This window comes from Pongo abelii, chromosome 13 (assembly GCF_028885655.2).
Source record: "Pongo abelii isolate AG06213 chromosome 13, NHGRI_mPonAbe1-v2.0_pri, whole genome shotgun sequence".
NCBI lineage: Eukaryota > Metazoa > Chordata > Mammalia > Primates > Hominidae > Pongo > Pongo abelii.
In genome coordinates this window covers 78,163,169-78,177,748 of record NC_071998.2, presented here as the reverse complement: position 1 = coordinate 78,177,748, position 14,580 = coordinate 78,163,169, and the positions used below count along the sequence as shown (strand labels likewise).

At 47.7% G+C, this 14,580-nt stretch overlaps 1 protein-coding gene across 3 annotated transcripts in view; it reads right to left on the bottom strand.

Moving 5' to 3' along the window:
- DAPK1 (death associated protein kinase 1) overlaps nucleotides 1–14,580 on the bottom strand; it is a 214,207-nt gene that overhangs the window by 29,491 nt on the left and 170,136 nt on the right. For all 3 annotated transcript variants that reach the window (XM_002819923.5, XM_002819922.6, XM_009244579.4), the window contains exon 19: nucleotides 12,691–12,768. In XM_002819923.5, the coding sequence (XP_002819969.4) occupies nucleotides 12,691–12,768 (78 nt within the window). The remainder of the gene's footprint in view (nucleotides 1–12,690; nucleotides 12,769–14,580) is intronic.

The window sequence follows — 14,580 nt, the reverse complement described above, 5'->3', positions numbered from 1 at the left end:
AATAATGATTCTCAAGATTCCTAATCCCTGGTGTGCAGTTTTTACCCATGCTGAAGATATGTTTCTTTTTTTCTTTTTTTTTGAGATGGAGTTTCACTCTTGTTGCCCAGACTGGGGTGCAATGGTGCGATCTCGGCTCACCACAACCTCCACCTCTCGGGTTCAAGCGATTCTCCTGCCTCAGCTTCCCGAGTAGCTGGGATTACAGGCATGCACCACCATGGCCAGCGAATTTTGTATTTTTAGTAGAGACGGGGTTTCTCCATGTTGGTCAGGCTGGTCTCGAACTCCCGACCTCAGGTGATCCACCCGCCTTGGCCTCCCAAAGTGCTGGGATTCCAGGTGTGAGCCACCGTGCCTGGCGGTATGTTTATTTCTATCTCCAATGAAAACTTTGAAAATTCAGGTAAAATTCACATAACATCAAAGTCACCATTTTCAAGTGTGAAATTCAGAGGCTTTTAGTGCATTTTCAGTGCTGCACGACCATCACTGCTGTCTCCTTCCAGAACATTTGTGTCACCCCCAAAAGGGGGCTCTGTACTCGTGAGCAGTCACTTGCCATTCATTCCCCTCTTTGCTCAGACCCTGGCAACCATAGAGATGTTTTCTGTCTCTAAGAATTTGCCTCTTTCCATTGCATTTTGATGCATGACAAGTTGGATGAAGCAACTGTGAAGCCTTCAATTTGTGTGTGTGTGTGTGTGGAACCCCCACACTTTATTTAGAAATGTATCAGAAAAACATAATTGGATGGCCCAAATGTCCACTTCATAACTGTAGGTCTGGAATAGGAACCTTATCTTACTGTTAAATAGCTACTAGCACTTTTGATTTAACTTCATGGCAATGTCGCCTGTATGTGAATATTAAAAATATCTACCATCACTTTTGGTTTCAACCACATGACAACCTAAGAAGCCTAAGAACAGACCTACAACAAATCAGGTGTGGTGGCTCACGCCTTTAATCCCAGCACTTTGGGAGGCCGAGGCAGGTGGATCACGAGGTCAGGAGATCGAGACCATCCTGGCTAACATGGTGAAACCCTGTCTCTACTAAAAATACAAAAAATTAGCCGGGCGTGGTGGCGGGCGCCTGTAGTTCCAGCTACTCGGGAGGCTGAGGCAGGAAAATGGTGTGAACCCGGGAGGCGGAGCTTGCAGCAAGCAGAGATCACGCCACTGCACTCCAGCCTGGGTGACAAAGCGAGACTCTGTCTCAAAAAATAAATAAATAAATAAATAAATAAATAAATAAATAAATAAAATTTAAAATATTAATACATTACTAAACACATAAAAAGGATAATCAAAAATTTACCCTAATCAATTAAGAGGCTGAAAGAAAATGGAAAGCCAGGAGATCAAGAAAGTTAGAAGCCTTCGATTTAATCACGAAATAGGATCAGCCCTGTCTGACCAGCAAGAGCATCTGTCCCTCTCTGTGTGAAGGTGTCTGGATCCTTTAAGGCAGTAATGGGACAAGAGGATGAGAGAAGGGGCATTCCAAGGTACAAGCTCCATGCTGCAGAGGGGGCTGGGAACACAATATCCTCATTACTTTCTTCTTTTTCCATCCGATATGGAGAAGCAGGAGGCTCCACAGAATGAAATAGTTTACTACTCACTCACTCCTTCATTCATCAACCAGCATTTAGGGAGGCCCTCCAACCCCGTGCTAAGCGCAGTGCTGACAACAGGAAAATCTAGACTCAGCCCAGATCCATGGTCTTGGGGAGATACAGACATGTGAACAATTTCACATCTAATACCAAGTAAGAGCTTTTAACAGGATAGTGTAGGCAAGGTGTTCAGTGCACCCAAGGGAACCTGCTCAAGGTTTATGTGATGTGGCACTGACCATGCCACCCTGCTGTCACACCCCCTCACAGGCCACCATCCCTTCCCACCACTCCTGCCCTGCTCCCTAACAAGGACCTGTTTAGAGCCGTGAGGTGCAGCCTGAAGCCTCTTCCTCATCCTTACCCAGGAGGACCCCCTCTGCTTTAACCTGCTTTGTGGGTTCCCACAAACCCACAAAACCTGTCTTGCTTGCCATCTCCTCCTGGATGCTTCTTCCCACCATGTGTGGCTCTCCATGGTGACCCCCGACCCGTAATTATGGGGTGCTCTGCCCTTCTAGACCAGGAGCCCATCTGCGGGGACAGACAGAATTCCCAGCCCTGGCAGGTGTAGAATCTCCATAAACCAGTGTCATATAAATGACAGAACTCAGAGGGACCCATGCAAGGGCATCTCCATGTGATCTACACCTGGCGGGACCATTCCTTCAGTTCTAAATCCTGGGAGGCGCTCACTTACTTTTGATCTCTTCCAGCAGCAAAAGCCAGTGTTACTTTTGCTGTTATAACTGCATTGCTACAATCTCATACATAACTCTCCTGAAGGCTTTGACTTTCCTATTTCCATTTCCAATTCCTAAGCCAGGACCAGACTTCCTCAACAGGAACTATACTGACCCCTGGTGGGCACTGTGGAACTCTGAGGAGGCATTTTAGTTCCCACAATGTTGAGGGGATACTCCTGCAGCCAGACGCTGTGTGTCCAGACACCCTGTAACAAAATGCGCCTCACAGCGAAGGATTCTCCTGGGTCCCCTGACTTCTGAGCATCTGATGAGCATTTATATAGGGGAAAAGCCTGTTTACAATCATCTGAGCTGAGAACTTAACTACATTTTACATATCATCCAGAGGGTTTTGGGGGCAGTATTTAATATATAGTGAGTTATCCATGAATGCTGCTATTTTATAGATTGGCAAATAACTACACTTTGCTTTTTTCCTTTTATCTTTGCTGAGTGCTGTCTCCGATTTCTGGACATCAGCTCAGCACGCTGCTGTGGTGCTGGAGCTGCCATCCCAGCCCTCCAGTGTCCATGGGCGTCTGTGGGGGTTGCACTCAGTGATCCTGTGTGTGGGTGCAGGGACCTGCCGGGTTTCCTAGCCTTCTCCTGCCTGCGTCCTAGGACATGCATGCTGACATCCAGCATATTTCACTATGCGCATGCTCCCACAGGGTCTGTGTTATATTACAGTTAGGGCATGCTACTGGTCTTTTGAAACTATCTGTGTAGTAGGTGCGTCCCTGTCTATAAATTCTACTTTACGAGGGTCAAGGGAACATGACACAAGGCATGTTGTAAAATGCTGGGGCAGCTGGGGTGGAGGCCGTGGCACCAAATCATGATCTGTAGAACACGAGGTGGTCTGTACTCTGGTGTCTTCTTCTGACCTCAAATCCCAACAGGTTCAGAGACAGAGCACCACAGGGAAAGGAAAGGGCTGGGGGTCTTGACAGCAATGTCCCTGACTGATTACCTGAATCAGCAAAAATGCTGGACAGATTCTATTATGAGGAGTTACTCATTGGGGGTGGCACCTGTCAGGCTGGAAGGAATGGGGCTCTGAATTCTACCCAGCGCCATATGCACCCGGTGCGCCCATGCTGCTGGGCTGCCACCGACCCTGGAGCAATTCCACCTCCCAGCCTACTCCAGCCTTCTGCAGCAGCCCTGGGTCTTCCTTGTGAGTCCAAGGCTGTACCCACACCACGCCATGCATGAGCACCTGAGCTGCGTCCACTGTGCTGAGCAATGGTCACCTTCCATGGTGAGCATCCCACGGGGTAGATGCAAACTTCCCCATCTACTCCCTGAACGCAGCTCCCGCCACACAGAGATTCTTGGTTCCGGCCTGAGTCTGCTTCATCTGAGACCAGGGGAAGGCAGAAAACTCTCCTGGTTAAATCCAGTCACTGGATCCTGGGTGCCCCCATTTTGGTAAAGAAACTGTGCCATGAGTCTGCCTGCAGCTCTTTCTTCCTGTTTTGTGCCTGTGGATCTTGACACTTTGAGCTTCAGCACACACGTCTGTCCTGTCTGCAGGAATGGGGCAAGCTCATTCCTTCTGCAGGAGTCCCACAGGCCCTTCCTCTCTCAGGAGACTCGAACCATGGTCAACTACAGACACCGCTGCTCCTGTGAGAGGCTTCTAGAAGTGACTGAACCTGCAGGCTGACTTGCTGCGTATGAGGGCAAGCTATGCCTGTGACTTCCCTGTACTGACAGTCCAGCTCACTCCTTCAAATTCCACGCAGGGCAATGCTGGTTCAGAAGCTCCTGGCAATCTGCCTGTTTCATGGGCCAGCACAATAAATAGAGAAGGAGGGAGGAGGCAGCAGGAAGAGTTGAGACAGATGTGTTTCCTGTCTGCAGCAGTAACTTCCACGTGCATGGCGCCTTCCAGCTCATGCTACGCCTTCACTCACATTCCCTATGAAAACCTCCAAGGAACTTTTGTGGTTAATACCATCCTCCTCCCTTTCAGATGAGGAAATTGAGGCTTGGAGAGGCCAAGGCACTTGCCCAAGGTGACACAGCAAAGCCAGAACTCACTACCAGGTCTTCCTCCCACTGCTGGACACTGAAAGGGAGGTGGCAGTTTCCTCAGAAGCAGAGGAGACAGGAATAGACAGGGATGTGCACATTGAAGGTGAACCCCACAGCACTGAGGACCCTCCCAGGAGGGCCCCTCACAGTGCATCCCACTCGGAAGGCACTTCCTGAACAGGGCACCCTTTGGAGTGAAATATTTCTGTGGAGGGACTCAACTGTCCTTGGTGCACCCCCTTCCCCTCCACCAAGAGCTGTCAGCCTTGGCTGAGATATGCCCACTCACCCTTCACCAAGTCTTTGGGAAGAGAGGCCAGGAAACTGCACTGATCTAGACTTACAGAATTCACCATCATCTTGAAAGGCAAAGAAAAGCAAAATATCCTCAGGTATTTCCCTTCACAAGAAAATCTCAGCTGATCCTGGAAGATGACCCCTCATCCTGCTCACTAAGAACCTTGGGGAATCTAAGCACATCCGAATATATCTCCCTCATTGGTGGAGGCACGTTTTCATGTTTCACTACCAGATGGCGGGTAGGGACGGGTTGCGGCGCAGAGGCCTCTCCCTGGGAAAGCAGCTTTCATCCACTTAATGATCTGTCTCCAACTGAGAGAGGGCTCCAGGCCAGGTCTAGAAGGTGGTAGGAAGACTGATTTATTTGGAGGGGGAGTTCAGTAGTCCTTACACAGTGTGTGTTTAACACAAGTTACAAGACAACCCTGAGACCCGGCGGCTGGCACGAAGCCCAGGCTGGTCGGGCCCTCCCTGGCTGGGCCAGGTGGGAGCCATGTGCAGCCAACACCTCTAGGGGAGAGGAGAGGGGACTATGGTGCCACCGACATTTTTGGCTCACGGCTTGAAGTGCTCTCCAGTGTGTGTCCCCTAAGTCTGTGGGTGTGGCTGGAGGGTACTCAGGAGACCTGGGGCATCCAGGGTGTGGGCAAGACCTCCTGCAGTCAGGGCGAGACCAGGCTGGGGAGAGGAGGAGGCAGAACCGAACTCCAAGGAGCGCAGAATTCTGACTCAGAACCTTCCAGGTGGTCATAAGGGGGTGTGTGTGTGTGTGTAGGGTAGAATATATTTACCTGTATTAGCTCTAATCACATCCTTTAAATATTTACACAGGAGTAGGAGCCTCCCTGGTATTCTTGCCCAAGGCTCACTAAGTAATAGAGCCTGGACAGCCCCAGTCCAAGCACCATCACATCTCCCCTGGCTGCCAAGATCATCTCCTATCAGGTCCCTCTGCTCCCCCTCCTGACCCTGAGGCTCCAGTCTGAGCAGCCGGGGGAATTCCTAAACCTAAGGCAGATCTCACACCTGCCTGCACTAGGCCCAAACCCAATCTCCTCACCCGCTGGGTAAGGTCTATAGAGCTGTGCTGCCTCTCGGGTCATGTTGGGCATTGTTCTCTGCCTGCACGCCCAGGTACATCCTCTGACCCCAGCCTGGTTACTCTCCTTCTTTGTTGTTTTATGCTTGAGCTCCTCCAACCCTTCACTACCCGGCCCCTTGCACTCCCTATTCCTCTGTCTTCCTCCAGCCCTTCCTCGGGCTGCTTCCTTCTTCTTGCCCTTCAGGTCTTGGTTTCAGTGTCACATCAGAGAGGTCCTCATCAGCCAGGTGAAGGTAGACTCCACCATTCTCTCATCTCACTTCATCCTGTTTCAATTCCCTGCATGGCACCTACCCCAGGAGGCAGCAACCCTTTCTGTAGAGGGCCAGATGGTCTCTGTGGCAACTCAACTCTGCCATGTATGAACACCAGCCGTAGACAAGAGTGTGTGGCTGTGTCTCAATAAAACTTTATTTACAGAAGTAGGCAGCGGGTTGTAGGCCATTGTTTGCCACCCCTTGACCTGACTTACACATTTTTCTTATCAGTTTCTTGGCTGGGTTCTGCCGATTTTGTTCACTGTGGTCTCTACAGTAGACACTGGAAATATCTTTTCAGTGTGTGAGTGAATGAATGTTATTTGGTAACTGTGTTGCTCTTTGAAGCCCTGGTAAATCTCCTAGTTTCTACTTTTCTTTCTTCCAGTACTGTTTTCTCCCTAGCAATTTAGCTTTCACTTTCTCATCAGACAAGAGGACTAAACATTAGCAAGCTGATGGGGAAGACCATTCACGGTCTGGGAAGGCCAGATAAGAGCACTGAGAGGCGATGTGGCCTCGCCCATGTGGCAGGGTGCAGTGAGACTGCACGGATGGTGCAGCAACTTTTAATTATGCAAATGCAGTTTACAGGTGGTGAATTTTTCAATCTGGGCAACTCCCAAATTGTTTTCATTTTTCAAAATATTCCTGGCCACCTTTCTTCACTGTTGGGTCTTAGGTTTAGTAAAAGCAAACTATTTTTTTTTTTTTTTTTTTTCTGAGACAGAGTCTTACTCTGTCACCCAGGCTGGAATGCAGTGGCATGATCTCAGTGCACTGCAACCTCCACCTCCTGGGTTCAAGTGATTCTACTGCCTCAGCCTCCCGAGTAGCTGGGACTACAGGCGCGCACCACCATCTCTGGCTAATTTTTTTTTTATTTTAATTTTAATTTTTTTTGTAGAGACGGGGTTTCACCATGTTGGCCAGGCTGGTTTTCAACTACTGACCTCAGGTGATCTGCCCACCTCAGCCTCCCAAAGTGCTGGGATTACAGGCGTGAGCCACCGCACCCAGCCTACTTTTAATTTCAGGCTTACGGAAAATCTGATTAGAAGGATGACCAAACAAAATAAAAATAGGCCAACTCCTCAACCCCCTTGAAATTCTTATTTTAAAATCAGATAAGAATGCGGACTTGCAGTGATTATAGTAAAAATGGATGCTGATATGAAAATCTAGATCAACCTCTTTCCCATAGAAGGGGTCCCTCCTTTCTTCTAGAAGGAGAACTGGGTTTGGCTGAGCAACAACACAGTCCTCAGGCAGGTTTGGACAGCTGCATGGGGCTCTGTTACTGACTGAGCACAAGGAAGTAGAAGGTACAACTTCTTTCTGTGATAAGGTGGTACCTACAGCCAAGCGCGGGCTCTCAGGGACCCCCAAAGCAATGATGAACCCATCAACAACCTTTGGTAGGGAGAAGCAGACTTCATCTCTAGCATTTGCTGATTCCTGTGGTGCAAATGCTCCCTCCCTGGCTGATTTCAAGACTCCCATGTGATGTCACCAGGTTGGGAAGACAAGCTCGGCTCTCAGGGACAGCACCAGAGGCTCCTGCACACCACTGCCCCAGTTCACTTAATGTGGAGGTGGGTCAGAGTCGATCCCATGCAGCTCAGCCCTGCCCCAGGTTCCTTCTTCCCCAAGAGCTGTAGCCTTGGCCTCAGCAGTCTTCAGTGCTCCTGCCCCTTGAACTCTCCAGTGATCAAAACAGCCAGTCCCTCTCCCCTGCACATCTTCCACTGCTGCGGGCAAACAGGATGATTTTGGTTCTATTTCCAGATGCCAAATCCCATTGCTTCCCTAGCAAATATAGTTTAAAGACACATTCCTAGGCAATGTCAACTGATGAGAGCTGAGAGCATAGGTAGAAAGTATTTCTTTTGCTCAACTGGCCCATTTGGAAACCAAATAAAATGGAAGGCAATGTAGGGCCACCATCCTCAGCTGTCCCAGATACAGACCTCTCCCCAGGACTGCACTTTGGATCAACCTGCAGTGGTTCTTGCAGAGCGTGGTAGCACCCTAGGGGTTGGGGGAAAACGTGTGGAGGGATTCTTTTGGTTTTCACAATATGGCTGTAGGGAACGCTAGCATGTTAGATGCTTGGAGGCCAGGGACAAGAAACATCCTGCAAGGACAGGGCCTCCCAGTCACCCAAACTGCCAACAGCACCCAGTGAGAAACACTGGGGAATATCAAGGAGAGATGGCATGGAAAGGAAAATGGTCCTAAGATGCTCTGCAGGGTGAATGACTTCTTTCCCTTCCCCTCCCCCATCATGTAGTACCCGATTGTCTCCTCCTCCAGGTGACCCGAGTTAGAACTGCAGGTCAGTCCCCTTCCTGGTGTCCTCCACAGGCACTGCCTGTTCCTGGGCTCCCACCACAATCCTCAGCAATGCATTCTCCAAGGAAGCTGCCGCAACAGCTCAGTCATTTCCAATAACCAAATTCCAGTACCAGGTGTGCCCAGGTGCCAAGCAGTTACTTGCATGGGGATTTATATTCATACACAAGGAAGAAAGACTGCGATTAGCAATGCTTGGCAGACAACTCCTCCAATTCTGGCTAATCAGGAGCTAACGTCGAGAGCCCACTGAGGGATGATGAAGACAAACAAATTCCAGGGGCTCCTTGAACACAGCATCTAGAAGATTCTGAGGGAATTAGAACCCTGGGCCTCCCCACCGGAAGGCGATCCCTGTGCACTACAAAGCATGGTGGCTTGGCACAGGCACAGCAGCCAGTGTGGAAAGGACGCATCCCACCTGGCCAGGAAACTGCCCTGGAGCCCCCCGAGCCCATTGATTAAAAGCAGATCACAGGTATTTCCAGGTCAGGTCAGGACCTCCGGTCTGCACTGATTAGCATGTTGCTCACCTCTTTGACTCCGGTTTCCTGCAGCAACATTCCCCTCTGTAAACCTTGGGGATGTTGTAAAATCACACTGCCCACCACACACACTGAGGACTCAATGGTGGCTGTCATCACAAATGACACTCAGGATGCCCAGCCACAGGGGCTACTGCTGCACCTCACAGCTGTTCCAGAGTGGTCTGCAGGGTTCCAACAATAACAGGAAACACGTGGTGCTTACCGTGTGCAGGCAGTGTGCAAGGGATATCATCTACATCAACCCATCCAACCCTTATCACAGTCGTGGGAGGTAGCAGCTGACTCAACCATTTGACAAGTGGGGACACTGAGGCACAGAGCTGTTGAGCAGCTTGCTAGCTCACCCAGCCTAGAATGTGGCGGAGCTGGAGTTGGATCCCAGGCCATCTGACCTCCAGTCTCTGCTCTCAGGCACTACTCTGTATTTTGCTTCTACAGAAAGATGAGGGGGGACTTTTCACTGGATTCTGGGTGCTAAGGGGGATGTTGTCCTTTAATTAGGGCATTAAGGTGACTATTCTGACCAGGTGCAGTGGCTCACGCCTGTAATCCCACTGCTTTGGGAGGCCAAAGTAGGAAGATCACTAAAAGCCAGGAGTTAGAGACAGCCTGGGCAATGTATTGAGACATTGTTGCTAATACAAATGTTAAAAATTAGCCAGGTGGGTGTGGAGACACGTGCCTGACGTGCCTGTAGTCCTAGCTACTTGGGAGGCTGAGGCAAGAGGATCACTGGAGCCCAGGAGTTTGACGCTGCAGTGAACCCTGACTATGCCACTGCACTCCAGCCTGAGCCGCAGAGCAAGACCTCATCTAAAAAAAAAAAAAAAAGAAAAAAAGGTGACTATTCTTTTCCTTGACCTCTCGTTTAGAGAAAAAGACCACAGGATAATGGTAAAACATAAAATAATATTTTGTGTTTTATAGTTTTTTCTATTTTATAAACTATAAAATGTATTTTATATTTTTGTATTTTGTATTTTATAGCTGTAATAGTCCACTTCCCATCTCTTTTAAAAATCTAGGCACCAAAAACAAAGGTACCAATAGATAGAAGAAAAGAAAACCCCAAACTGAGACAGGGCGAGAGCCCGCCCCCAGAAATTCAGAATTCTAAATGGGAACAAGCCCCTTTCACTGAGGATTTGGAGGAAGCACCACAGCAAGGTGCTTTGCATCTCTACTCCTCACTATGCCAGTCATCTAAGCAGGCTGCAGAAAACGGGGGCAGAGGATGGGAGAAGGACCTCCCACCCACTAATCCGAACATCCCCGGCTAGCGCAACACCGCTCTCCCTCGGTCCTTTTTCTGAGCATTCCTTCACTGTTTTCAGACTCGTCCAGGAAGGGTATATGTGGGTTTGCATCTTGCACAGTAAGCTAATTTTAAGTCAAAGAAGGGACCATTGCTAAGGGAGCATGGGCAGCAGAACACAGCACAGCCCACGAGATGCCTCCTCCCTCTGCATGAGGTGGGTGTCCCGAGTGACCTGATGGGGTGTTGCAGGTCACCGTGCTGTAGCTGAGTGTCTGCCTCACAATGAGCTGACTGCAGGTCCCCCTGGCCCCTGCTCTGTGATAGTTTCTTAGATGGTAAAGAGCACTCGAGGTTGAGAGCAAATGTGGTAAGCAGATTTCCAGAGGGTGGTAGTGGTGGAAGTGCTGGCACTGTGTGAGCTGAGCCAGGGGCCTCACACACCTGGGAGGGCACAGCATGGGGACTCAGGGATGCAAGCCAGGTGCCAGGCACTGCAGGTGGGTTTGCAGCCTCTCTGTGTGGAAACCTGAGCACATCTGACCAAGCAGTCTTATGCACTCAGTGAAGCTGTCAGGCCTGTCAAAGAAGCCTTTCACCCTTCCTTAATAGTGTTTCTTCCTACTAGTGGAGCATAATAGAGACCCAATAACTAACAGGAAAAAAAAATTGTGCTCTTTTAGCCTGTGCAAAAACCAGACTTCTCCTTTCACTATCAATGGATGCTGCCTGGGTAATGGATGTACACCAGCCTAGAGGCATGAGATTCTGTGCCCAGTGCAGGGCCCCCTGCTATGTAATCCAGCAAAAGCCAGAGGTTGCAAACCGGGGCCTGTGTTGTGTCTGGTTTGGCTGGTCCTCTGCTTCAAAGATAGTGAATTTTAAACTTAGGAAACTCTATGAAAAGGCTCATTCTTGAATGCTAACCACAACTCACGGGATCTCCCTTGCCTCTGCTTGTTTTGCCTGTAAACGAAAAGGTTTCCCTTGAGTTTCTAGTCCAAATTCGCTGGCATAATGACACAGTCCATAATGGTACAGAGTGAGAAATCACTAAGCCCATAATTGTAATTTATGAATTTCTGGTAAGAACAGGTGAGTAAGGCTAGGGAAATTTTACCTGACTTATCTCTTTCTGGACTTTCCAGGACAAAGGGGAGACTGAATGGCAGCTCTCAAGAGTTTATTAACATCTGCTCAGTGCCTCTGAGGCCAGTTCTCAGAATCTAAAGTAGAAGGGTGTGAAAAGCAATCACCCATGATTTTAACCCTGCCAGGTCAACTCCAAGGGGTTTTAATATGCATATATGAAGTGTCTCTCTCCAAGTCTATATTCTGCATGAGGAAAGAAATTATCCCAATCTGTGGCCCCCCTTGGCCCTGGAAAGACCGCAGGACGAGTATGAAAATTCAAACTTCAGGGGCTGTGAAGGTTATGACCTCACCACTTCTCTCCCAGGCACTTCTCGGTCTATATGGCAAGAACTTTGTGGGATATCTGGAGCATATTTTGGACATTATCTTCTCAGCAAGCACTTAAACCAACTGAATTATCATTTTATTTCTAGATAGTTTGTGGTTGTTAAAAAAAATGATTACCATTGTTATAACATTTTTTTAAAAATACAGTAAATTTTTTTAAATACAGTAACGTTTAAAGAATAAAATATTGAGTATAATAGCAAAATTGAAAAACATCACTTCTATCATTTTCTTTCTATGCATTTTAACATAGTAGAGATTATTATGTATATACAATGTCTTCTGCTTTGAAGCCCAGCGACCCCCCCCCCACAAGCAATAAACTCCTATTAGTAAAACTTCTTAAAATATTTAAAAGGCCAAAGCTATTCAATTCTATGGCTGTAGGACCCTTTACTAGACATTATTGCGGGTTATCTGTGTTTCCAATTTTTATTACTGTATTATAAATAATACTGCAGTGAACATCTTTAAGCATAAAACAGAGTTCCTAGATTAAAGGGTATGGCTATTGTGAAGTCTCCTGACACAACTGTTATGTTGTAGGCTGGAAAGGGTACACCTGCCTTTACTTATTTTTGTCATGTTTCTTTAAGCCTTAGAGCAACAATGTTTGAATAACAGGAGCTTAACAGCCATCTTGGAGCTCTAACATAAGAAGGAAAGAGGCAGAGTCAGCATCCTCATCCCCTGCTACTTTGTGGGAGTGGTTTATTACAGAGTGAAGGGGAGAAGGAAAACCAGGCACAGCAACTGCAAACAGGGTAAAAGATTTCCAAGTCCAAATAGAGAAGAAAACAGATAGGGAGCTGATGCATTTATACCGACTGACATGCAAACCACAGGACAGGGACCACTGTTCCTAAAATCTGGCTATCTAGAGCCTCATTTTGCTCATTCTCAAATAAGGAAAAAGACTGAGACTTTTTCACATAAACACAAGTAGAGAACTTCAGACCCATAAACAGAACTTCTCACCTTTCGAAGTCTTGCAAGGAGACCTGCTACGTGCTCGTGCTGTTCTGATCTAGCAAGATCTTCTGCTGTCTTTCCATCCTGTAGGAAAAAAATGCATTAGTTTCTTTTCTCTGAAAAGGAGAGCTGTGTGTGTTCCATATCCCAATTCCGTGGGTCTGAGGCAGAAACAAGTATAGCAGGTATGAAAAGCAAACCAGGTGGACAAAGAGCATGTCTTGGTGTGTTTCTCTGGCTGTGCAATCCTTATTTCACTTGATTGTCCAGGACAGGAAGGTAAGAAGCAGGAACAAAGCACATGCTGGTGTCTTCCTGTCCAATAGCGACACCTTTCAGGTCCACAGGCTTAATCACAACTCAATAGCCTCCTCAGCTGGCTGGTTCCTCCCTGTCCTGAACCCCTCTCTCCAATCTCCAATCAGGCAGACAGTAAAGATTCTCATTAGGTGCCAAATTCTAGTTAGTGCAAGCTACTGTGTTACAATCCTTACTGGGACAAACTCAGCCCTTGCATGATACCAGCTCCTGGTAATTACTGTGCATTTCAAAGGAAATACTTAGTTTGACAGGCAATTTTGATTGAAAGATTTTTTGGTGAAGAGAAAACAAGGAAATAAGAGTCCACAGCACTTTTATCCTTGCTTTTTATTTAGAGATTTTTCATAGGCTGCAGTTTCACACTGAATAAATTTGTTTCTGTATCTACACCATGAACATACACGATGACAGCAAGTATTTATTGAACACCACCTCATAATATGTGCCCGACCCAGCTCTTAGAGCTCTGCAAGCCTCAGTCCTTGAAGTCACCCCTGGGAGGCAGAAGCTGTCACTGTTCCCCTGCCACTGGGGAGAAAAGGGACATGTAGGGGCTATTCTGTTGCAGTTTTAGAGATCACTAAAAATTCTAAAGTAGAAAAGATGAAAAGCAATTTAAAAAAATGAAAATGAATGTTTTTTTTTTAAAATAAAAAAGTAAGGATTTGGTTTATCTATCAATGTGTATGAATAACAAAGTTGCATCCCTGTAGAAGCTTAGGGATATCCAAAATCTACTTAACAGCAACCTCTCAGTTCCTCAACCCAAGTCACTCCTGGAGTCATGCCTGGGGTCTCATTCAGACAGTGTTGCTCAATCTTGCCAACACTGACATTTCACACCAGGCAATTCTCTGTTGCTGGGCCTGTCTTGTGCCTCTTAGGAATTTTAGTAGCATCTCTGGTTTCTACACACTAGGTGGCAGTAGCACCCCCTAGCTCCCAGTTGTGACAACCAAATAGGCATTGGCAATTGTTGGGGGTGGGGGCAAAATTGCCTTGCTGAGAACCACTGCCTTAGGCTGCCAGTTGAAGCCCAGGTGGCTGCTCCGGTGGAGGCTTGCTGTGCAGTCAGAACTGCCCGTCTCTCTCTGTTCCTTTAAATTCCTGAAATATCCCAAATATCCCACAGCGGGCAGGCCAGGGCTTCAAGCTTGCTTTGGGGATAAATTAAGTGCCTTATCAGACACTGCATCTCCAACTAGGGATCCATGCCAAATGCTCTAATTTTTTTATGGACACAAGAAAAGTCAATAAAGAGAAGGGGTTCTCCATTACACTCTGGAATCACCTGTAAAACTTGAAAATATCCTGTCGCCCAGCTCCCACACAGACACTGCTGTCAGCAGTATGGGGTACATCCTGGACTCCCAGATTAATTCTATTATGCAGCAAGGTTTGGGAACCACTGCCCTAGTCAGAAGAAATCTGAGCCTTGACTGAAGTTTCCTGCCCCCGACATGTCTGAACAGGACATTCCTCTTGCAGAGCTCAGATGTGCACAAAACACAGGCAGAGGCTTTTCACCAACAGGATGAAATCTCCACTGTTCAGCCTCTTCAAAGTCAAGAGAAC